At 38.7% G+C, this 26,337-nt stretch overlaps 1 protein-coding gene across 4 annotated transcripts in view; it reads left to right on the top strand.

Annotated features, from left to right (window-relative positions):
• Positions 1-26,169, top strand: part of LOC124070318 (protein turtle homolog B-like) — a 119,085-nt gene extending 92,916 nt beyond the window's left edge. For all 4 annotated transcript variants that reach the window (XM_046410122.1, XM_046410123.1, XM_046410121.1 and 1 more), the window contains 3 exons: positions 5,057-6,694; positions 12,408-12,535; positions 16,748-26,169. In XM_046410122.1, coding sequence (XP_046266078.1) covers positions 5,057-6,694; positions 12,408-12,535; positions 16,748-16,962 — 1,981 coding nt within the window. In that variant the 3' untranslated portion in view covers positions 16,963-26,169. The remainder of the gene's footprint in view (positions 1-5,056; positions 6,695-12,407; positions 12,536-16,747) is intronic.
• The last annotated feature ends 168 nt before the right edge of the window (positions 26,170-26,337 follow it).

The raw sequence follows: 26,337 nt of genomic DNA, 5'->3' as shown, positions 1-26,337 counted from the left end.
ATGGCCAAATGTCCCCACAAGGCAACAACAATACTGGTATTCATCATAAGAAGTTCAGGCCAAACCCTAGCCTTAAACCAGTTAGGAATTAAAAATCCATCTTGCCATGTGGAACAAAAAAGACCCAGGGAAGGATGACAAAATCATTTTGTTTGTTTCTCTCAGCTTAACACTTCCCACAAATCCCTTTTCAGGACAGCATAATGGGTCATAGAATCTTCACTTTAATTTAATGATGTCTGGACTTGTTGATGCGGATAAATCACCATTCCCCATCCCAGCCACAGCCTGTTCACCTGCTGCCAAGAGCCACAGAAGTATCCAGGGTCGAACCACCTGACTGCAGAGCAACTTTTTTCCTCATGCTGGGACATTCTTGAACTCACCTTTCATATGCCACCCTGAAGTATTTTTGTGATTTGATTATTTGTTCATTAGTTTATATAGTTATTTTTTTGTGTAGCATAGGCAACTGCAGCTTAAGTTTTGTTTTACAATCTTGTGTTGTATAATGACAATTATTAAAAATTAATGTTGAATCTTGATTGGTCATTATACTGCATGTAGTCCACCAAGAGGATCTTGGTGCCTGACAGAATTAAATTTTGATTATTTAAAGTAAAAGTAAAATAAGCTCATTTTCTTTGTTGCTCAGAGTTTAATCAGAATTGATACAACCCTCATTTTATATGATTAATATGATGCCACGGCCAGGGGACAGTGCAGCTTAGCAGAAGACCTGAAAACTGAAAGAAACCGGCAGCCTGCTTCTCTGCTGGTTGCCTGGATGATGACCTTCAATAAAACCACAAATTGTCATTTTACAATCTCAGTTTTTGTATTGCTTTAATGAATGATGAATAACATGTTTATTAGTGAGCTTTTATCCTTTGGAGTGAACCAGGCTAGCTGTTTTCCCCTGTTTCCAGTCTTAATAGTAAGCTAAGATAACTGTGCCCTGGCCCTGTACGAGTGGTCTTGAGCTTTTCATCTAACGTGGTCAACTACAGTATATTGACCATTTTCTGTATGGTGATCCATTAATTGAAACATCAACAAGTCCAAGGCTGATGATGAAATGAAAGATAAAGATTCAAGTTTTATCAAATCCCTGTTTTCTGCATTGTGCACAGCGTTGTGCGTACGCTTTGTGAGTATGTGGAGTCTGTGGTTTGAGCTATATGTGACTCACTTCTTTAAATCACTGCTTCACCTCCAGATGAAGTGAAACACTTTTTTTGACACTTCTGAATTGATAATCTTCACTGCTTTTCCTTTTCCATCCCAGATGAGGTCACAGTCACATCCTCACTTCACCTATCGATATGCCTTGTTAAATTAAGTGGAACGTGAAGTGTTTTTTCGTTCTGCATTTTTAGCTCATGAAGATTTCAACATCAGTGCCAATTATTGCTCATGACAACATCTGTAAGCTTATGAAATAAAGATGCTTAGTATTTTAACAGTATGAGGATCCGGTGAATTTTAGGACCTACACTTTTGAAGCATCAGTCGTAATCACTGCATATTTGTTCAGTGGCCAGAAATGATTGCTGTTTTTTTGTCATAACGCTGCCAGTTTGAAGAGCATCAGCAGTATTTCTTACTATAATGTGTACTAAACACATGAAGGAAAAATTCAGATTTTGTGCAGCCTATATTTTATCATTTTGGCCACTATTCCTTTTGGTTGTAGTCATAGACACAACTATGACAAAATGCCATCATCACAGACAACTTAATGACATATTACATGATTTCACAAATGCTTTTAAGCTAGCCCAGTTTTATCCTGTTTTCTAAACTAATTCATGAAGTTGATGATTAATATATAATTGTTACCAATCGGAATAATGGTCAAATCTACAAAAATAACCAAATTTTATGTGAAAGCACAATGCAGCACTTTACCTTTTAAGGCAAGTATAGTTATTGTGATGCATGAGCCTCTGCTATATCGTGTGTACATATTGTCACTATAGTTTATGACAAGTTGCTAGATATTGCAGTATTATTTGTCTCTGTAGTATAAAGAAAAAAGATTTTCGACCGAAACCATATCTAGAAGAGAAGGCATTGCACCTTGGAAACGAAATGGAACAACTATCAAATGTAACAGTGTTTTCATTAGCAGTTGCCTCAAAGACTTTATTTATAACATGGTTATTATAAGCACAGACTTTTGTTATCCCACTGAGGATTGGCTATATGTTTAATTTTTCAGTAAATAAAGTAATTGTGCTTCAGAACAAATCATGGGTTTCATTTCCTCCTTGCTGTAAGAAGACATGCTATAGTCATTAACGAAATGCACTTTTTGTGTTGGATACTGTTGTATTCTTAAATACAATTCATATAACTCTCCGTCATCTTCTTACCATGCAGAATTCTCATCCTCAGCGCTGGTTACAGAAAAATTCAGTTCTTCATCGCTATCTTAACCAGCTTTAGTTTAAACTGACCATTTACCTGGTTTAGACCAATTTTGGCAGTCAGTGTCACTCCAAGCTATTATTTGGTGACATTTTTATTCTTCTGTCGTGTCTTGGATCAGAGTCTCTCCTTCACCTGTCAGATATACATGTCTTCCATACCAGAGCATTATATTGCTGTTGATGACAGCTAACTCAACCGTACTGCTCCAGTGTTGCTCAGATCTAGTGCAAAGGCCACCTCTTTCCTCTTTTGATATTGACATGGTTATGGTTTTCACCATAAAGTGGTTTTGAAGCTGATTCTTCCAAACTTGACTCCTAAATCTGTGCCCAAATCTGTGCACGTGGCACTAAAAGGGACTTTTCCCCCTTGCAAGTAGCTCTCAGTGTAAATTTATTTACACTATAAATTTTTACAACACAGCAAAATGTAGGCATTTTTAAATATTTAGTGAAATGTGTGTCACATGCATAGAAGACAATTCATTTTATAGACATTGTTAAAAGAAAAAGACAATATTGCTTACTTTCAGCTAAAATTGGAAGGTGTTATGTCCAAATACCATTGTTTTACATCGTCCAAACGTGAGGGGGACTACCTATGAAAAAGAGATACAAATCCTGCACTGTTTACCCAAAAATGCCTCAAAGTCCCCCAAAATCCATTTTCTCATACTGAGTGTTAGGATCCCACATTAGCACATTGAACAATTTTAGTTATTTCATTTGTAGACTATATATCTTGTTTCATCTGGCGTCTTCTCCTCCTCTTCTTATTCTCATTGCTTTGAAATGCTTTGGGCTCACTTGGAAAAAATGTAATGTTACAGTCTACCAATCAAAATTTTGCAATTTTTGAAGCAGAATCTGCTGGTAGTTTGTGTTTGTTTGTTGTTAATGAAACCACCCTGATCCAGTCCTGATGAATCAGGTTTGAGTGTTAATATATCAGAAAGGCAATATGTGCCTGCCTCTTCCTGGGGAAAAACAAATAACGCTCTCAATATGCTTATATTAATAATGCTAAATAATAATTAGCAATACAAAACAAAACCAACAGAAAACTACCAGTTAAAATTAGTTTATAAATGACACTAAAGACATTATGTCAAATAAATATATGTCCACTCAGCCCACCATAGAACACGCAAGATTAATTTGACCTATCTTGAGTCTTAGATGCTAATCGCTAGTAGCTTAGTGCTTAGACAACCAAGTAGGTGACAGATTAACCTCAGCACACTAAAAGAAAAAAAAAAAATACCTGCAACAAATTAAATCTATACACGAGCTGGGAAATGACTCAACACCCAGGCACTTTCCTGCTCCAGAGTCACTGAAGGTGACCTGATGTCCTATTGGCTCTATAGTGCTCTCCACAACACTCTGTGACAACTCCTGCTCCTGTTGCACAGCTTTTCTACTGGTGTGAGGGCTTGCAAGCGGCTGGCCATCAGCTAACAAGTTAAGCTGTTCATTAGTAATAACTGTGACCTGATTCATTTACCCCACTGACAGCGAACCTTTATCTTATGTTCCTCCAATCTCAATGTGAAAGCTTTGGTTATTAAATACAGTTATTTCTCGTTTCTTATTTGGCAGAACTTAAATGGCAAAAGCTGTGTTCCCTCGTTTGAAATTAGTTTTTCTCAGAAGTCACGCAAAAGTAATTGGATGAAAACATGAATTATGATTGCTCATTCATAATTCATATTTATTGTCATTATAAAGAAATTCAAATTTTGACCAGAATGAAGAAGAGTCACCATTGCAGTCAGTATTTTTTTTTTTACTTTGTTGCTTCTTTTAGTCATGAAGATTTAATGTTTATTTAATGAGAAATACTTAAGATCTGATAGAAAGTTCTCAGGGGCTTTCATTTCTTTGTTATTATATGTGGGAGTACAAATAGTTTTTGTTTCAAATAGCAAAGGTAAAAGGCTCTATGTTTGTACTATCACACCAGTTTGTTGTTGTCAGTTTTTCTCACTTGGAATTATGCATGAAATTGATACACTATATATGTTGAGATTCACACTTGTCCATTTAATGTAGTTTGTGATATCCCTTCCTTCATGTGCACCTTTCTAACTACTCCAAACACAGCATTAAAAATAACACTTTTTTGTGTCACAAAACCTCTGCATTTACATTCTATTAACACTCAGTTTGACAGAGGTATGTGTACAGGCAAATGTGTCCAAGTTAAGTTACCAAGTGTGTTTGTGGCTTAACAGTGAGTAAGAGAAGCACATGATGTGTTCTTTTCCCATGTTTAGTTCCGTCAGAAGTATATTAAAGATTGACAAAGGATTAGATGGTGTAGTAGCAAATATGGCACATATGGCTTTGTTCACAAATGACTCATTATCTACAGGTGTTTTAAAGAAAGGTCAGAATCCTGCAAATGTAGCTCAGTCATCATTGATGTTGTTTAATGCTACTCTTGTTTTCATGCTCATCTCTTTATGTGAGGTATATTGTGATATTTGTTTTATTGTAGCTGGATTCACCTTCAGAACCACAAGAGAAGTTTTGCTTTGTGCAGACCTGCAGAGTTTTGGTTTTCATGTATATTCAGTTATTAACATACTTAAGTTCTTCTGCATTCTTTTCTGTAGGTCATCGTCAGGAAAGGTGAGCCCAGAGAGCATTCGCTCAAAGGCATCCCCATCAGAATCATCTGAAGATAGTCATGACCAGCGTGGGAAGAAACCACCCCCAAGTCCAGGGAAGAAGGAGGAATTGTCTTTATACATGAAGACCAAAAGAGCAATAACAAGCAAGAAGTACAGCATCTCCAAGCATGAAGCTGAAGCAACAACACCCATTGAACTCATCAGCCGTGGCCCAGATGGACGTTTTGTCATAGATCCCACTGATGCAGAAATGTCTGTTAAGCCCCGGCGAATTGAGGGCTTCCCCTTTGTGGAAGAGTCAGACCTTTACCCTGAATTCCGGCAATCAGACGAAGAGAATGATGATCCCAGGCCTCTGCCACCAGTTATGGCCCCCCTTCGGCCTCACCAGATTTCCCCTATCTCCAGTCAGGAATCCTACCTGCAACCTCCGGCTTACAGCCCTCGTTTCCAGAGGCCCTTCGAAGGTATGACCATCATGGAGAGCAGTCGGCTGCAGGCCACTGGGCAGATTCGAGGTTCTCTCCATCACAGGGCTTTCTATGGCTATCTAGGGCCCCCTGGGGATCATGATCCCCCACCTCCTTTTTACATGCCTGACACCAGCCCACTCAGCTCTGTCATGTCCTCTCCTCCGTATCTTGCTGAAGGTCCTTTTGGTCACCCCATGATTCCTGAAGAAATAGGGGAAGGTGATTTCCCACAGTATGCGGTCTCTGGTTTCCCTCTTCCTCTGACACTCAGCTCTTCCTCTCATTCACCGGAGATTTGGCAGGGACTGGATTTCACCTTTGCAAGTCTGGAGGGGCCTCAGTTCATTTTTCCACCACATCACCCTTTGCATCTCCGCCATGACTCCCCCTATCCTCCTCCACCTCATGTTCTTCCCCTTAGTGCTTTCCAGCCATCCTCCCTTTCAATGCCCACTTACCCAGCTGTCCTGCCACTGGAAGCCCCAAAGAGCCACTCAAGCAAGTCTCCCAGCAAGGCCAAGCCTCATGGCTCCCCAGCCAAGCATTTAGCTATGCAAGAGGCACATTTAGGGCAGCTAAGACACACAAGCCACGGTATGGGTGTGCCGGTTTTGCCTTACACCGATCCAATGGCCCATATTGTCCCTAGCACATTCAGTAGCCTGGACACACGATGGTTTGAAACCACCCCTCGTTTCAGTCCCAGACAGGCTCGTAGGATGGATTTCAGCAGGCATCAGGTGGTTCTCCAGCCCTCTCGACTCTCCCCCCTCACTCAAAGCCCCCTTAGTTCCCATGAGGGCTCACCAGAGATTGTAGTACGTCCTCGACCACGTCCCAGCATTGCCCAACCTCCCATACCCCCAGAGATGTCTGAGATTACACTCCTCCCTCCTTCCACAGCCAGCTTCTCAAGGAGATCTTCCCCCTCCTCTTCACCTGCCCAAGGCCAGGGTAGCAGGAGAGCAAGTCCCAGCTACCGTTCCCACATGGCCTTTGCCACCTCTGCAGCCAGCTACCCAGCTTCCCAGTCCCCGTCACCCCCCATGGAAAGCAGCAACATATTTGGGCAGATGCCATCTCAGAGGAGGACTGATGAGGAGATCCTTCCATCTGAGCCCTCTCCACCCCAGTTGTCAGCTTCAGGGTAGGTGAATTAGGCATGCAGAGAGGGCTACCATTTGAGTCATCTGCCCCAACCCATAATGCTTTAATGTGTTGCTCAACATTTTTGGTAACTCAGCCGCTCTCTAATATCCATCAGTTTTTATATCATCTTTGTGGCAAATTAGTTTTATAGTTTAGTTTATTTTTATTTTTTATTATTTTTTTTATATTTTAAAACTTTAATGTGAAAATGGTAATGAATTGAAGCAAAGTCATTGTGATGATTCTTTTGATGAGCTCATTGATGAGAAGTTTTCAGTTCAGTCAATTTGGTCAATGCTGCTTTTCATGTCAGACATCAAGTAAGAAACTCACCCATTGAATCTGTGAAGCATTGTTAAGTTATCAACTTGAAGAATACATTACATTTTCCAGCGAAAAGATCAAAACATTTGAATTGTCAAACTATTTTTTTTTAATTGATAAGAAAATGCATTTGCTTCACAGATTACATTTCAGACCTTTTGGGGCTACAGTCCTTCTGGATGAAAAATACTATCACCATTAAACTGTGTAATTTGTTTGGAACAAGCCCCTAAAAGCCTGGGAATTTGCAGACATCACCACAGGACCCTTGTTTTCCCATTTGTATCATGCGTTACCCTGCTTTCACCTAACAGGAGGAATCCCATAATATTCATCAAATTGATTCCCCAGACAAAACACACACCCATTGTTGTATGTCTAGCTCCAAGCCTTTGAAGATGCCTTTATCATGCGGAGGGATGCTTTAAGAAGAATTCATCTCGGCAGGCCCTGCGGCCCATCCTCGGCCTTAGTAACCTGACTGCATGATCAATTCTCCCTTAACTTCCAACCTATCAGACTTTTTCCTACTCTACTTCCCCTTCCCTTTCTGTAACCCTCCTCTCCCCAACCCCTTTAAATGCCCCTAGGACACTCTCAGGTCTGACTACCAAGGAGAGGTTGTCGGGCAAAGTGTGTCACAGGGCCTGTCCGCTTCTCATGTACTGCAATGTTTCCATCATTATGAATTAGGGGCAGTATGGTGGTTCTTGATGGCTCCTGGAGTCTTACCTGCTTTGTTTTTGATTGATCTCAGCTATCTGGGCAGCGTTGTTGTGACCAGGTCCTCTACACCGCAATAGGTAAGGGTTGGATCCATGTCTGAAAGGGGGGGGTTAGCAGGTGGGACTTTTTTGATCACCTCGTCCTTTAAAGGGGAATACAAGACTTTGAGTCTTTGTTTGATTTGTTCCTTTCCTCAGTCAACACGTGTAATTTATTTCAGTTCCTTTTTCTTTTTCTCAAAGTAGCTGTGCATTTTAAGTTCTGCAGTCTTCAGTACATTATGCATTCTGACTGATATGCATATGCCATCTGTTAGCTAAAATAATAGATTAGGTCAGAGATGTATCATATCATATGATTTCATGCTTGAGTGGTTTGCTAACTGACCATATTCAATGGAAATTTTTTATCTGTCAATACCAATACCTCACTACAAAAAAATCTACCTCATCTGCCTGCCAGTGAGTAATATAATAGTAACGTTGTCAGTCACAAACTTCAAATTTAAACATTTACTCAGGAATTTATTGATCACTTGATTCACTATTCTGAAAATTAGATAAAGGTCACCAGTGGATATGTAATATGTTTGAGGATAGCATTTGTTGAAAAAGCCATAGAACACATCTGTACCTGACCACACTGGAATATACTCCAACTGGATGATTCCAAGCTTCAGACATGTTTCTGTGCACAAACATCTTTATTTCAGAGATTGAACCACACATAAGTTGTGTGCTGTATGTCATGGCCAAAGGTTAATCTTCAACTTAAAAAAAAACAAAAAAACTTCAAACTTCATTTGACAGTATATTTCTACATGCACCTGAATTCTTCTCTGGTTCCTGGTGTCGAACCAGTGACCCTCTGGTAGATTAAATGAAGCAAACTCCTAAAATGATTCATATAATTTGATAAAGCGTTGACTGTGCTGTAGCTTTATCATACTTTGCACAATCCCAGGTGTTTCCTAACATCACTATCAGTTTACCTGAATGAGGTAAATGAGGACCCACTCTGAGACAGATCAGTTCACTTGAGATCCAGTTATTTTGTAGTGTGACATAACTGAGTGAGAAAATGTTTTTCTCCCAACTCACCTTGAATCAATGTGAAGAGCCACATCCAACAGGATGCAGTATCATTATGGATAAGACCTGCTCTTTCTGCTCCTTAAAACGCACAGTTGGAGTTAGCTAAAGCTTTGTTTATATTTGTGTGTGATACTTTGGCGTCAACCTCTGTAGATGGTATGTGAGCCGTGAGTATGCAAAGAGGCTTTTATGTTCGGTGTGTTATCTGTTGCGGTGTCCTCTGATACACCAAGCAAACGTGAAGAAGCAAAAAGTGAACCAGAAGAAAGCTATTCACCAAACGTGGCTGCACGCTCAGCTATACAGCTCACCAGTGGAGAGGAAGAATTGTAAACTTAATTAACACTTTAATAATTAATTGTAAACTAATATGTATTCATGGTCATACTATCAGCTTTACACAATATCCCTGTAAAGAAAGACAAAATTTTGATGTTGTGAAATTACCTAGGAAACTTATTTCACAAACAAGTCTTGCTACTGGAAATGTTTTAGTCATATTTTTCAGTTTGCAACAACAAATGTATTCTTATGATACCAAGGTTGAAAGGTTGAATATCAAACAAAATAGGATTCCAAATATATTGAAATATTACAAAATATTATTGACAAAAAATCTATGTTTTTGAGATTGCTTCCTTTTTTGCAACAAATTAGCCCAAAATTAATTTGTTCATTATTTTAATTTTTATGTTAGCTACTTGCGGCGGTAAAGTTCTCTGTTATATTGTTATGAAATGTCATGTTGTACAGATGACTTTTCAAACTGTTGTATTCAATAAAGTGAAAAAAGGCACAGTAATGGCACTGCAGGCACACGTACGCAATGGAGACTATGGTATGCCAGATTAGTGTTTATATCCCACAAGCGGGATATGTTCTCAAGCAAAGTTGGTTATATCACATGCACATATATTAACTGCCACCTGTACAATATAAGTGCACAAACATGCTCAAACAGCCACAAATGAGAAACAAAATGTAGAGAGAGGCAAAGAATGTTGGAAGTAAGACGCAAGCACGCAAAGCAACAACATCATGCAAGACAGTTTCTGCTTGGCGAGCACTGGAGGGCATGCGCATTCTCCCAGGTAACTCTGCTCTCTAGGGAAGGCGCAGCAATCACACAAAGCGAACGCACGTCAGGAATATGGTCAATGTGTGCCCACTTCCCTTTTCCTCCCTTAAGCCCAGTGGTAAATTGAGTAATCCCTCCCTTTTTGCCATCATGTCCAGGACGGAATCAGCTTTCCGCTTAGTCCTGCACAGTTACCCGTATGCTAATGCTGCTCAGGGTGCAGCTCTAGCCAAGTCATCTTGGCAGACTCCCTTGCCTGTCTTACAAACTGCAAGACCAGACTGGACGCAGAGGTGGTTGCTGTGGATTACAGTGATGCCCACATTTAGATTGCAGCCTTACTTTGGATCCCTGGTCTTTGAACACAACTGAGAGAACCATAAGCATTACATACAGTAGGTCCTATGAAGACACCTGTGGGTGAGCAGTCCTCAACATGCTATTCCCACAAGTCACTATTTGGACCCTAGGAAGGATCCAGGTAGTCCTGGCCTCCTCCTCCTCCTCCCTTGTGTCTTTTGGTGCTATATAGATTATTACAGGGTGTGGCATGCTGTGTCTTTAAGAAAGGAGGGGGGTATACCGAGACATCCTTTAATCTCACATGACCACTTTCTAAAAACTTTCTTAGCATTCTCCTCAAGCTTGACACATTCTGCCATTTATACTTTACAGATGCTTCTATGACACCAATTGAAAATATTTTGGAACCCAATCTCCAAGAAATATTTTGAAAGATTGGCGTTATGATGTCACATTAAGCTGTGTGTCCACTGGAAGGCTTTGTTTTTGTTTGTTTTTTTGGGGGTGGTGGGGTGCGTGGGGGGTTTGGCTTTAACAATAAAGCGGAAAAACTGTTGCATGATTCTGGCAGTGATGAAAGCTTAGCATGTGTAAAGTTCTCAGCACAGTAGTTTCAAGTAGGAATTTTCAAGCTTTTATGATATGTGCACCAGTTTTAGCAGCAGCTAGCAACGAAGCAATAGCAGGAGCTTTAACCAGCACTTCCCGCAAGCATATCTTTAGGTTACATACATAAGTGCAGATTCCTGGTGGACACATGGCCTTAATCCCCTGTAGAAAGCATCTGTATAAGCATGAATCAAACCATGTACTATAAGTATACAATTGCACTTGTAAGTTTGGACTGCAGAACAGTTCTCACTACCATGTGAAGCAAGTGTCCTGCCAACAGCTTATGCACTTCTTTTTATCCTAAGGAACAAATATTTTGCTTGCAGAGGGGGGACACACAGGGGGCTTTGAGGACCCCGATGTTTGAGTGAACTGCCCAATGAAGTCCTTTTGAATGTATTCCCCTTTAAAGTCGTGTTCCATGTGCAAACTGCCATGCATGCCATCGCTAAATATTGCTACTCCGTTTCAAAAAAGAAACAATTATATGGATAAATTCTTGTTACATTTGTTGTCCTAGTGCTTCGCTTTTCTTTGGCTTATTTTTCATTATGTGACTGTTCCCGAGTAGTCATTTTCCCCTCCCGCCATCTCTCCCCCTGTCAGCATGGTGAAGCCCATTGTAGACAGTATCCATGTCTATAAATACATATTGATGATGCTTTGTTGCTCAGCTGTGATTCTCCCCCTCTACTAACGACCATCAGTTTCTCTCTGCAGCCGCGGTGGGAAGATGGCCTCTCTGTAATGCTAATTGTTTTCTGTGCCTTGAGAGAACCAAGTGTGTGTTTGTGGCAGAAATCTATGGGCTGCCAAGTCATAAGTGCCTCCATGAATGGGAAGGAGGTCTGTAGATGCCATCATGAGCAGCTGAGAAATATACACTCCACACCAAGGAAACATTTGCACCTGTTATTTTCAGAGTGTGATAGATCATTTTTTAAAAGAATTTTACAATCTGCAAATATAACATCAACTGAAAAGTGAAACTATTCTTAATTTTTGTAGAATTTTCCTCTGAAACCAACAGTGCAAGTCTTTTTAAATGTTGTATCTTCTCAAAAATCTCTACTCTCTCTTCTAATCTACATCATGAGGTAAATAGATTGTTTCAGGGATCATGTAACACTTTGCTTTTCTTTGAACAAAGGCTGTGTGGATCAATTTGAGCAAAATATCTTAGATGTCCCTGAAGGGCAATGAAATTTCGCAAAAGTGCTCAATTTACCACCTGGTACCACCATTTAAACATAATCCGAATGAACCTAAACTGACTAGTTGTTGTTAGTTGTTATTCCAGATGATGTACAGGGTTGAGAGTAGAACTAATCACTTTGTTCTTCCAATCTTTGAGAATTTTTTTTTTTTTTTTGCTGGATTTCACAGTACAGCTCCTTAGGTGTCTCACATTGATCCTTTGGCAATGTGCTGCACCTCTTGCTTAGCACGAGCAGTGCTGTTTTGAGACCATGTGGGTTTCTGGTTTTGTTGCACTCCGTAGTGCAGAAACACAGTCCACTAACTATGTTTGATCTGGAGTTACCCGTTTTCCCATCTCTCTGTTCTTCATCCAGAAAACGTCGAGGTGCGCCGAGTGCCCTTTCGGGGTCTGAGAGGATTGATGCACTGAGATACCAACGTATTAAAAAGGCCAAGAAGATGACGATGAACAACAATAACTCCAAGACCAGAAAGAAAGCAGGTGTGAGCGCTGTTCCTGTCTGTTCTCCCTTTTTACACAGTGATATTTTTAAAAACTGGTCACTTCATTTTGACCACAGGTAAAATGCTCTTTTCTGTTGCTTCCCAAAGATATATTCTCTGTTTTTGTGACATGCAAAGGACGCATTACATTTCAGAATCAGCAGCAGAACACTTTATTGATCCCTGGCGGAAAGTGCGTGATGTCTTTGTGATCAGTTTCCGTATGTTACATTTATTGCCCCTCTGCATGTCTGTGTACCTGACATCTCAAACACACTGTTTATGAAGTATCATATTATAAAAGGTTAATGGAAACAGTGTCAACATCTCAAAAAAATGTCCTCAATTTTGCAAAAACGTTTTTATGCTTGCTTGAGGTGGTTTTTACCCTCATTAGAAAAGAGTTAATGTGCTTAATGGGGAAAGGAAGTACCTTTTCCAAATCAGCTTTAATGTAGTGAAAACTGAACTCACATGATCAGCTGTAACTGCTCAGAGCAAGTAAAAAGAACCTACGTCTGCTGTTGCTGCTTCCTGGATACTCATAAAATTCTCATTCCCTGATTAATTTCAACATTTGCTCTTAGATGGCCGAGGCGATAGCTTTTGTTCCTTCATCTTGTTTCTTTGCCTAATTTGCGTTTACTGAAGTTACATTGGATTTACTCGAGTTGGAAGTAAACGCAGGTATTGTCATTTGAATCAATTTGAATTTATAAAAATGTGTGCATTACCATCTGTGCTTTTAAGACGCAAAAGCAACAGCTCTGCCACAAGCTGCCACATCAAAATGTATGTATTATTCTATTTAGTAATCTGAATTTATCAATTTATTAATGTTGTCCTTTGATTATTTTATCACAAGGTAAAATAAATATGGTCTCAGACTAATCTTTGGAAACACTAAGCAGCAAAGTTTATCTGTTCACAGTTATTAACAGTTGCTACATGTAGTGAGTCCTCTTTAACAACGTGCATCTCAGTACAGAATCAACTCTTGTTCCAGAACACTGGCATACTTTGACGCTCATTACAATATACAATGAACATAAAAACAACACTACAACATTGGCATTATTGTTACCAAGATTCCATTACATCAAGAATAATCAAATGGTATAATAGTGTAACAGTACACAGAATTCACAGTTGTTAGAGTCTGGAGTCAGCTTTCTGCACAGCAGGGAAAACAACAATTGTGAAAAAAAATTTATTTATTTTTAAAAAAGTAAATATTCAACAGTGGCTCATGAATTCTCTACCCCTATAGCATTAATTATTGCTTTGGCAATGTCCAAATTTACAATGAAAAGAACTTTATTCTAATCTATTTCACCTTGCTCCTCTGACCTGGATCAAAATGTCATGAGAGTATCCTCCAGCGCTGGTCTCTTATTTGTGCTTCCCATTAAGTTGGCAGCTACATTTGAAGAGCTTGACTAACCTGGCTAAGTTGACTAGCATGCTACAGCTGGTGCAGCTTTCCTGGTAAAACTCATTCTCTTCAGTTTCTGTTCTGCATCTGCAAGTATTAGCCAACAATTGACCATTTCAACAGTAATTCTTTGGGTCTGACAGAACTGAAAGTCCTTTACCAAACAACTCAGTATGAATACATGTACTGTTACATCCATACTAGGTACAGCATCACTAGACAGCCCTGTCTTCCTAGACCATTGCATTTGGCCACAAGACCTCATCCACAGCACACCTCATGTCTTCCCTTCTGATACATTAGGAAAACACTTAAATAAAAATCCTCATTGACACATACTCGAAAAGAGCACAAAGGCAACACCTTTGATGTTTTACTTCATCAGCTTCATTGATTTTTCTAAATATCTGCTTGTTCTGAATTTGATACCGACAACATGTTTCAAACCAGTTGGAACAAGATAACGAAAGACTAGAAAAGCTGTATACTGCTCAAAAAAACCCGTTTGGAATATTCCACACGTAAACAGGTTCTTTGGTAACAGGTGATAGGATCATGAGTCAGTATGAAAAGAGCATCCTGGAAAGACTTTTATTCAAAAGGAAGGATGAGTCGAGGTTCACCACTTTGTCAAACACGTGATTTTACTCTATGGGCTCAGCAACACTTTGTAAAACTGATGATGGTGAACACAGTTTGTTTGCAAATGACTGAATTCTGTTTTTATTATTATTATTATTATTATTATTATTTTAGATGACAGTAATAAAGCTACTAATATAAAAGATATAAAAAAAATAATAGGATAAAAACAGTCCAAGTGGCGTGCAAAATATTACTGAGTGAGTCCAAGGGGTACAGACGATTACTGAGTGAGAAGGAAATGTGCATTGAGAAACATCCAGCAACACAACCCAGTTCTGTCCTCACAGGGAGGAGTTGAAGAGCCGGATGGCCTGAGGGCCAAATGACCTCCTCAGCCTGTCCATGAAGCATGACAAGGACAGCAGCCTGTCATTGAATATGCTCCTCTGCCTATTTAGGGTGCTTGTTCATTAGACATGAGTTTGTTTGGAGTCCTCTCCTCTGCTACAGATGTTAGGGACTCCAGCTCTGCTCCCACGACAGAGCCAGCCTTCCTCACCAGCTTGTTCAGCCACGAGGCGTCCCTCTTCTTAGCACTGCTTCCCCAGCTCACCACAGCATAGAAGGGGAGACTGGCTACAACAGTCTGGTTAAACATCTGCAGCAGCTTCCAGCAGACACTGAAGGACCTCATCCTCTTCAGGAAATAAAGCTGGCTTTGTCCTTTCTTGTACAGTGCGTCCGTGTTAGCTCACCATTCCAGTCCGTGATCTAGTCGCAGTTCTGGGTACTTGAAGGTCTGAACAAACTCCACACAGTCCCCATCGATGGTTACCACTTGCAGGTGGGGCCTGGGCCTCTGGAAGTCCACCATCTTCTTGATTTTGGAGGTGTTGATGTGTAGGTGGCTAGACCTACATCACGTCACAAAATCCTTCACCAGATTCCTGTAGTCCTCCTCTTGTCCATCCCTGTTACACCCAACGATTGCAGTGTCATCTGAAAACCTCTGCATGTGACATGACTCCAAGTTGTATTTGAAGTCCAAGGTGTACAGGGTGATCGGGATAGGGGACAGCACTGTCCCCTGTGGTGCTCCTGTGCTGCTGACAACACTCCCAGAGGTGCAGTCCGTCAGCCTGACGTACTGTGGGCTCCCGGTGAGATAGTTTGTAATCCATGACACAAGGTGTGACTCCCATCCCTGTCAGCTTGTCTCTTGGCAGCAGGGGCTGGATGTTGAAGGTGCTGGAGAAATCAAAAACCATGATCCTCACAGCAGCACTCCCCCTGTCCAGGTGAAAAAGGGACTGGTGGAGCAGCTGTCGACAGGCCACAGCAGCAGCAATGGGGACAGTATCGTGACTTTTTTGGAATCAGGATTGTAAATTTAACAGTTCGGACAACACTATGTAACCAGGAATACAGAGAGTTTTGGCAGTTGAGTTTGTAAGAAAATAATTCATGACATTTGAAAGATGTGGTCAGTGAATGGATTTTGTGTGAAAGAAATCAATGGTGATCCACACTTTTGTTCAGATTAACTTGTGCTGTGCTGACTCAGTTTGGACAAATGAAAACAATGCTAGTAAATCAGATTATAGGTAAAAATTTGAAACGGACTTGGACACACAGTGCTTATTCATTAAACTTGTTAAAAAAAAACAAACAAACAAAAAAAAAACCTCATGCTGGACTGCCACCACTGTAATGGAGCTGTTCAAGTGTTTTCACATAAAGACTCTTTCTGTGCTTTGGCTGTGTTTTATTAAGCTATAATCAGGAAGTAATGTACTGTGTATTACGGCTAAGTTTGCAGTGGTGCTTTCAGTCACCAGTGAGGAGTTCCACTGATTTGTTCAGTGACAACGGTGTTTCAGTCAGTTTGGCTTGAAGACTCTGTATAAAAGATTTGTGTGTACTTAACACATACAGTACTTTTAAACAACATGCTTTACACAGATACACACAGACACAGAGGACTTGATTTGACTTATCAAATTTATTTTTAATTGCAATAGATATCGTTATTGGTTTTGATATTGATGGAAGCATTGATTTCACATATAATCGTATAAATAAAAGATAGTTGGTCAGGAAATGACTACTACAGTCATATCAGTGGCATTATTGAGCAGAACTGCCTGTAAAACGCTACTGCGACTTGTCTTTTTATCCCCCCTCCACCAGGTGTCTCCACCTCTCAGACCCAGCAGGCCTACACCTCTCAGGTACTCCAGCCCGAAGAAGCTCTCTACCTCCGCAAGAAGAAGAAACGGCCCATCCTCCATGACCCATACACTCGCTTTTCTGCCCTGCTGTACCGCCGCCCACTCCGAGAGGACCAGAAGGCTATTTTGGCTAGTATGGACAACATAGACCTAGACCATGCCACCCTCCTCTAAAAGCCCTTGAGGACAAGGTCACAACCATGCCAATACGCCCCCATTCCAAAAGTAACATTAGCTACACACCAGATGGAAAAAACAACACTATCATTTAAAAATGTTTGCAGTTTATTATCTATGAAGGGGAATAGCATTAAATTTCAGCATTCAGATTTGGTATACTCTGTAGCTACGCCCTTGGTCAGTTCAATCTGCATTAGTAAGCATTCTGCCATGTTCACAAGCTAACCTGTGATTGCAACAAATGTACTTTGAATGAATCAGATCAAGAACCAAAAAAAAAAAAAAGAATTCTTTTCAGAGACCAAACTTATTTTTCCATTTAAAAAGTACAGATAAATGAGTGTGTCGGTAACGTTGTCAGTGAAACAGGAGCATTGGTGATTGGAATGACATCACAAATTTAAGTCCTAGTTCTCATGTTTCCCCTCTGGAAAAGTTTTAGATTATTTTTACTAGTGATTGTGATGCCCAAATGCACAAGAATTGTCTGTGTACACTTAAAACAAGTAGTATTCCCTTTAAAAAAAATGTGTGAATAAATTTAAATTTAGCGACGCAGATCAAAATGATAGCTGCCACAGTTTTCTAACATTTTACTCCAGTGCAAAACGATGGATACAAAAGGAGTCAGTCCATGATTCCGAGTTTTTCCTATTTCTTTTGTTTTGTTTTTTTAATCCCAGTTTTCCTACTCCAGTGTTACTGTACTTCAGGCTTGGGTCAAGTGTCTTGTGCTGAGCCAGTTCCCCCGCTAAAAAAAGCCCTGCAGATCTCCGTTTACAGCACCTTCCACGGGATCCTCTCTGCCAGCACCGTCTTTTATCTGCCGAGAAACTCACCTCATAAATATGGGTGTTCTCACTTCCTACCAAGTATACCTCAGAGCACAGGACACGAGACCACACAACTACCAGGATCAGCCAGCAGAACCAACTAATCTTTTTCATCTCTTTAGACATTACTGTTCCACTTGCTTTTCTTAAATGACACATTCTAGCTTTCCATTCTTATATCTACTTCTACTTTGTTAATTGTGCATTCACTTCATTTGTCTTGCAGAAAATTAATTCTGTCACATAAATGAAGAATTTCACTTTTGCTTATCCACTCATCTTTTTTGCTCTAAATGATCAGGACGTGGGCTTGTTTAAGGAATGTTCAATTCATTATCACGTCACTTCACATATATGGATTGTGGCATTTAATTGCTCCAATTAACTGCTCCATCTTTAGCTTCTTATATTTCATAACCATTTGCACTGGAGCAAAATCTTGTCCATTTCCTTGTCTGTTCCTGTACATCTCCTCCGGTTTTCCTACTTTAGGTCGTGTAGAGGGTTCAAAATCCTATGGGGTAAGAACTATAGTATGCCAAAAAAAACCAAAAAACAATTCAGTTAAAAAAGCAACAACAACCACACATAGTGGAGGATGAGATTTTGTGCCATAGTATATGATAGTATTTTTTTCATACATCTTAGAGGGCTTCAAAAAACAATGGCATTGTTTGGCCTTAATGGAGCTTCTGGTTGATGGCCTGCTTTACTTGTGTCTAATTTTTATTTCTATTGCAATTTTTTTATTTGTGTCTGTATGCATGACTGTGTCTAAGTATCTGCATCTTTTTGCCATTTTCTATTCATGGTTGTTGTATTCTGTCTCTTTATGTGCTTATTATTTGAACTGGAAACACTGAGAGTACAGTCATCCCTTAAGAAAATAATGTGTGGCATTGAAGGCAACACAAAGTGAACCAGACGTTGTGGTATGTAAACCTGTAAGCTTGGGTAAGAAGTTTTGATTATAGTTGCCTGTGCCACCGATATGCAGATGTGCATACTGCGGGTCTAAAATGAAAATGTCTTTTTATTGGACAAGTAAAGGAAGTGCCATAACATCAGCCCACTCACATTTTATATTTGGACGAGTGTGTACTGTAACAGTTCAAGCCTTTGTTGCAGTTTTCCAGTTTTGCTCAAAAGGTGCTCAGTTTCTTCAGGCGTTGTATTCCCATGTAGATGTTGTGGTAACATCTGATACCTTGGGCTCCTAATACAACAAGAAAGCGGTGTCCATGTTCTGCTGTGTTTGGAGTGTTGTCGCTCATGTATGTTTAAGGCTGACGTGCACTTTTTATGTATTCATTTGTGTCAATTTTTTTTGTGATTTTGAGCTCCAACAGAGTTCCAAAGTCAGCCACATTCTAAGTGACATGATAAAGTTCCACAGATTTCCACAATAAATGCTTGCAAAAGAAGCTGCTTCAAAGTTTCAAAAATATTGCTCTGACAACTCAGTTAATGTGAACAAGAGATGTTATTTTTCTTTTTCATTTACATTTACTTAATTAAACAAGGAATACGAATGAGGTTTCCTGATAGAAATTATCGTACATAAATAGACAAGCAAAAGAGGTTTGACTCACAATCATATCTTACCAACTAAAAATTTAGTTGGTTACACGATAAATGTATCGTGTAAATGTGTTGCTTTAGTAATTAAAAAAAGCAGCTATTTGTAGTAAAGAAGCCAGTGCCTTTATTCGTGATGGAATTTTTTTATATCCAATGTTGGTTAATGGTTGAATAAAATGCACTTATTGTGGAAATAACTGTAATGTTACCATCTGTAACTAACATGAAACAGTCTGCCCTTTGAAAGATTACGAAGTCCGTGAAAATGAAGTGGCATGATGCACGCCTGTATGACTGATCTCTGACAAATCTGTACAACCAGCTGCAGTGTTTTCTTAATGAGAGCTACTGCCAAGCTCTGTGAATGTGGCGGAGGACAGATGAGAGGGAATAAGGAACTACCATGTGACATCAACATTTTTTTTGAGTTCTTTGTAAGACACCAACTGATGAAATGAATCCATCCCAACACAGGTGCTTGAGCTGGGATGTCAAACAGAGGCTCTCCTCTCAGCCTCAGCAGTGAAGTAATGCAGTGCTGCCACTTTCATTTTCTCAACTCTAATTGCTGTACTATTGTATGTTAGGAACATTTTTATATAGAGGAGAAAAGGCAGCACTGTTGCCTTTGTGTAAAAGAATTTGTGGCTAGATGGTGCTTGTTGAAGTAATGGTTGGACTCAAAATCACATTGAAAGAGAAAAAAATGACCTCTTCTTCCATAACAGCCTTATTATGGCATACCTGCAATGACATTTCAAAAACTGTAGGCCCTCTGACGCATGATGTTGTACAAGTCAAATGTGTAAATGTACCGTGTTGCTGTTGAATATCATTGTTTTTATGCCATTTATTCAAAGGTGTTTGTGAGACATAAGAAGAAGAGGGCCATAGTTTCCTTTCAAAAGAACATTTTGGTTCATTGAAAGTTTCACTGCAGACCTCCTGATGCTTGCGTTGCTGTGGGTCCTCTTAGCAGAGCTCTGGAGGGAAGAATGAATGCAGGCACTGGGATTCGGTGTTTGCACTTTCTAAGCCTGCATGACAGAAGTCGTTGCACATAACAGGGTGTATGAAAAGACAATGTAAGCACTAAAGGTACATTATGATTGCCATCAATTAGCAATTCATTTCACTATTATAATGATTATATTTGCATTACTCAGAAATTAGTTTGTTAATCTGACAATCCCAATACTGGCAGAGCATTTGTGACAAGACAAATTTCAACCATCGATACAAGGTTTTGGAATGGAACCAATATTAGATATAATTTAATACATTTAATACAACTTCATTTAAAGACTTTAAATTAAGTATTTAAAAGAAAGCTAACTGCTTGTAATGAACAGATTGTTCCTATATATTTTCCCAGTATACCTACCTATCATATTGGTTCTATTGAAGAGATAACTTTTCAATAAACTGCATCTTTTGTATGTGCGAAATCATAACTGATGCACTTTGCCAACTTGAACATGTTATTCCATGTTGTAATTGTCCCACATTAAAAAGAAACCAAAATGCTGACAGACAGACGTGGAAAAATACCTAAAATACACAGAGGATTCTTTATTGAAATTTGTAGATATAATTAGTCTATATATTGTGAAATGTAAAATAAGAAATTGCATATTTTATTAGAATTGGTCAATAATATGCATGCAGTTACATAAATTAACATAAAATATATTGCCTTTTTTTTTGTTTCAGTTAGGAAGTAGTTTTTATGTAGATGCTGCTGTGAATGTGTTCACAAAGCCACTATATATTTTCCATGTTACAGTTTGAGTCTCCCTTGGAGCACAGTGGAGGTGTGCTTCTAAACAGGGTGACATCTCATCCAAAATGATCGATTAAATAATCTAAGTCGCTGAAATGTACACTGGTCTGTAGATGGTGAATGAAGGCTCAGCAGTATGATTTTGTTTTTATACATTTCGATTGCCCACAGAGGGAATGAATCCCATGAAAACTTGAGTACACCAACATAGAGAAAACCATGAAAAGTCCAAGTCTGCTCTTCAGACCAGCGGTGGTGGGAAAATTGTAGCTTTGTGTGACAGTGCAGTTGTTTCATCATCACCAAGGGCTTTAATGAGACTTATGTGAGGTGAGGGCAGTGTGAGCTGGATGGGTGAGGCATCTCAACAAGGCTGAAGGCGAGGTCAGATCTGCCTCAACGACGAAGTACTGTATACCTCTCAATGTGCCACTGAGAAATGTGTCCATGTACATAGTGTATAGTGAAAGATTTATTTGCATGGTATACTCATTTGAATGCTACTGACAAACGTGGGGAATGACCAGAGCAAATATCGTGCAGCTGTTATTTGAAAGAAACATGACAACAGTGATGTGTTTAGACTCAACTTTTGAAGCAAAATGGAAAATAAAAAGCAAAACAAACAGCTATTCTTACCTGAAAGGTAAAAGTAAAGTGACTATAAAATGCAATCCTACTACTCTGAGCAAAATACTGCTGCTGTTCATGTATGCTGGCTAATAATGAAACTTAATTTGAATTTAAAAACTCTAATTTTGACCCCACAGGCAGTTTTGTCACAGTAGCATTGAGATGTACTAAAAGCACATGCCAAACAGTTAGATGAGCTCAGTGGATATGAAGCTGTTACAACACCCACAGATATTTCTGGATGTAATTAGGGCACGTAGATTTGCTCTTTACTTCTTCTGTGATGTCTATAAACTGCTATTTTTTTATAGTACATATTAGGTGAACGTTACCTCACAAACTGTAGTCTGGTGTAAAAAGAAATGAGTCAGTTTTGATGCTCTGTTAGTCAAGCTGCAGTCTGACTTGTGTTACGTACAGTACATAGATATAAATTTAGAAAATGACTGATTATTTGTGAAGTACCCGAGCTCACAATTATTGTGGATTATCAACCACGATGAGGGTAAATCTGATTTACATATATACTGTAATTTGCCATATAAGCCCCCAGTAGTGCTACACATTTTTGATGGTACAGTACGAGACTCTGAAAAAGTTTAGTCAAGCTATGTTTGTGGTGAAGAAAAAGCATCGCCCACTGTTTTATCACTTATTGAAAGACAACTTGTAAAGAAAATCTCAGTACTGTATCACTCTTGAGCTGAGGAGAACAAGAGAGTGGCTTTGATGTGCTCTGGCTTTACACATTTTAAAGATGCATTAAAAGACTTATCGTATCGCTGAGGACGTTCACATTTTTGACATGTTGAACAGGCTTTTAACCCATTTAAGAGTGGAGATTCTCTGGTGCTAATACATGCCGCGGAGTAAAACGATTTTGTTGTTTTTCTTTTTTTTTTTTTTTTTTTTTTTTTTTTTTTTTTTTTTTTTTACTGAATGGGCCGTGTTTAGTTGCTCTGGAAATGCACCGCTCTGCCCTCTGAGCTCACTGTACCTGACACCTAAAACTGCCATGTCATCTTCCTTATTTCCTCAAAAAAAAAAGGAAAAAAAAAAAAAATACTGAGAGAATTGTAGCCCAAATGAGAAATTTAGATGTGTGCTGTGATACAGAGTTTAATCATGTCAGTGAGATTTCTGTTGATGAATATACTGATTTTTGACCTACAGTCACAACAGACATCTTGGTCGACACATTATCTTGAAATTTTGGCTCCAAACTGTAACCTGACACAATGATAATTTGCATTGTAATCAAATTAAATAATTGCTCACAGGCCAACAAAACATTACAATTAGCTTTCTTTATAACGAGTACAAGACTGTGAATAAATGACATGATCAAAGTTTGAGCTGTCAGACTTTGCAAGAGTTTTTTCAAAGTCAAGAGCATCTTTTAGAAGAAGTGGGGATATTGTAAAAGATATTCTTCCATGGACTATTGGCTGAATCGTAGACGAATTACATGAAAAACCAAAACACGAGCTAATGGCAAAAATATTATCTCTTACTGACAGGAAGGACACACTGAACTAAACTTGAGACATAGCCAAGCTCACTTAAAATTAGTCTTTGTGTAATGCAAAACACTGCAGATACTTGCCATCAGTGTATCAATATAACAACATGGAGGAAAGTGATAAGATAATGTGTCAATATTTGTCCAAACTTGAGTGTACGAAAAGGCATTACAGATTTAAGATAAAAAAAAAAGAAGTTTCGTTACACCATGTAAATAATATTTCAAATAAGCATACCTTGTCATATATATATTTTTTGTAGAAGAAAAAAAATATGATGCACATCAACTTTATTGAAGACTGAGTGGGAACTGAGTAGTGTAGGGTCTGCTTCAGTGACACATTATAACATGATGTAACAGACCAGAGTCTATATGTGGGTGATGGAGATCTTCTAAACACTAGAAATTAGTTTAAGAATTTAATATTATAGAGCCAGGAAATATAGAGAAAAAAAATGATATATAATTATACACACATCTATATATTGTCATGGAACCAAAATGGTTATATGAGTATCTATATTTGGGGACAGTACTTGTTTTCAAGAATGTATAAGTCTATATTCTATTATTTTTATATCCATTTGTTGCTTTATACTGTAGCAATGCAGAATCTTAGACGAAGTAGAGAAATATGACGTCTGTCTGAGGGTGTCACTTGTGTACAAAACAAAAAAAGAATGGTGCACCAAAATGGCTGTCACTGTACTGTATATCTCACTTTCTATTACACAGAGGCTCTCAGAGAAGGATACAGCAAAGTAGTTATTATAGCAAAGTCCATTTGGTGTGAATAACAAATGTGATTGTTGAATTATTTGTATGCCATCATCTTACCACACTTATCGTATGTTATGTTGGAGACAGTGATTTAGCTTTTCACAAGTTTATTATTATTATTGTCATTATTTATTTTATATTTATCATCACCAGGCTGCAATCGTCACCAGGCTGGAATCTGTAGTCACACATTTATCTTTTCTATATATTCTTTGGCATGAAAGAATAGTGATAATCTTTTTTTTTTCACTACTATGGTGCTCTCTTGCTATCTGCATCACACCAGAGCACATAAATATAACTAACCATCTAATTCACAAACTGTGCAGATAGAAATGTTTCACAATGTTATTTATCATTTGTATGTATCAGAAACAGTGCTTCATGATGCTGCTTTGAACTGACGTAAGGGAATCCGAATTTTTGCTTTAGGTTTCTTTTTTGGTTATAAACAGAAGCATGTGCAAGTTCATGAACGTTCTGTTGCCTTTTGTTCAAAGGTGGAAGTTGAGCATTGCAGCAGCTGCTAAAAGTTACTCCAGACATTGGTGATATTCAATTCAGTGCTGTACATTGCCAAAAAAACAACAAAACAAAACACCAAAACAAACAAACAAAACAACACATCATACACATTCTGACAACTGGTGCTATTTAAAAACATCTGTGGTGCTTTTTTTTAAGTTAGTTGTTTCCTGCTTAAGACAAAATGTAGCTACACAATCCTGTACTGTACTGTAGGTTGGCCAGTCATCATGTGACCTGGTTTGGTCATATGTTTCAATGGTTTTCTTCGGCTGCTGTTGTTTCAGGGAATACACAGGTCAGATAGGACTAATATTCTGAGAGGCAGATTTTAAAGCAAGGAAAATTAATGGGACATTCAGTTTAATACACATGTCATAATGATTTTCTTGGAATTGAGTTTACAATTTTCTTGTTCATTTTGGTCTGAACTCCACAGTGCTTCAAAGTCTAATGTATTGGTGGTTTCAAAATAGTGTCCACACATTGTGTTTGGTGCTGAGTGAACAGACATGCTCACCATGACTTTTGATACGGTATTCATCTTAGACATTCACATCCCTCTACAGTCTTTCTGTCGGGTCAAGCAAACATACTAACTCCGCCTGCAGGTACCCTTTTATTGTGCAGTGTAAGCAACATCAACATGCTGACAGGAGGGATTGAATTAATACTTCTGCTCACCTCCAAGTGGATAGGACTGGTTATTATGCATCCAAACTACTCCAAAACCCACCACTAGATGGAGGTTGTTGCTTATAAGGGGGCTGTGGTGTTAGTATGTTTCAAGACCAGAGAAAGCATTGAAATACTGTGTTACAAAGATGTTGTTTGAAACTAGTTAAAATAATAATAAAAAAAAAACTGCTGCAAACACTTAACTTTTTGGAGAATGAAAACTTTAAGTTAATATACAAGTCACATGAGGCTGATTATCTTATTATCTCTCTTTTTTTCCATCATAAAATGCAATACAAGTGGAAGAAGAACAAACTGGACTTTATTTTTAATGGGTTTTGTTATCACAACCTCCTGGAAAACAACAAGAACATGTGAGTGTGTTCACTGTTAGTTACAGGCGTAGACAACTCAGTACCTCAAAATGTTTCTTCATGGAAATCTTTGGTCCAGATATGTAACTACTCAATTAATTTATGTTCACCACCTCTGAGAAGTCAGTACTCATGATGCTTTTTATATTTGTTGGCACAAACACTAACAAGAATGTATGGCTATTGTACTTTCTGCTCACCCCCCACTCTTCCTAAAAATTGAAGCTTTTCAAGCAACTAAATTGAACTGTCAGTTTTTTGTATTTCAAATGTCTTGGTATGCTTGTTGTAGTTGTATATTCATAATGGTGTATATTACATCAGTTTTTATTTATTAAAATGTTTAAATTTTCTAAGATGACTTTTAGTGTTATTCAGAATTATGGTTCTTCTATTATTTGTGCACTTTACATTTAATGGTGTGGAGTTATTTTTTCTACAATGTTTTAAAGGGCCATATTAATATTTTTGCAAGTATCTTATCCAATGTATCAGACAGCTATTGAGCTGCATTGTTTTTATTTCTGTACATACAATAATAAATTAGTCGACCGTATAGCCTCATAGGACCAGTCTGTGAAGAAATATTTGAAGAAATACCAAAAGTATCTGCTAGTTGATTATTATAGAAAAATGGTTGGAAAGAATAGATCTGCA

This window comes from Scatophagus argus, chromosome 14, assembly GCF_020382885.2.
Source record: "Scatophagus argus isolate fScaArg1 chromosome 14, fScaArg1.pri, whole genome shotgun sequence".
Taxonomy (NCBI): Eukaryota; Metazoa; Chordata; class Actinopteri; family Scatophagidae; genus Scatophagus; species Scatophagus argus.
This window is presented reverse-complemented; position numbering and strand designations above follow the sequence as displayed.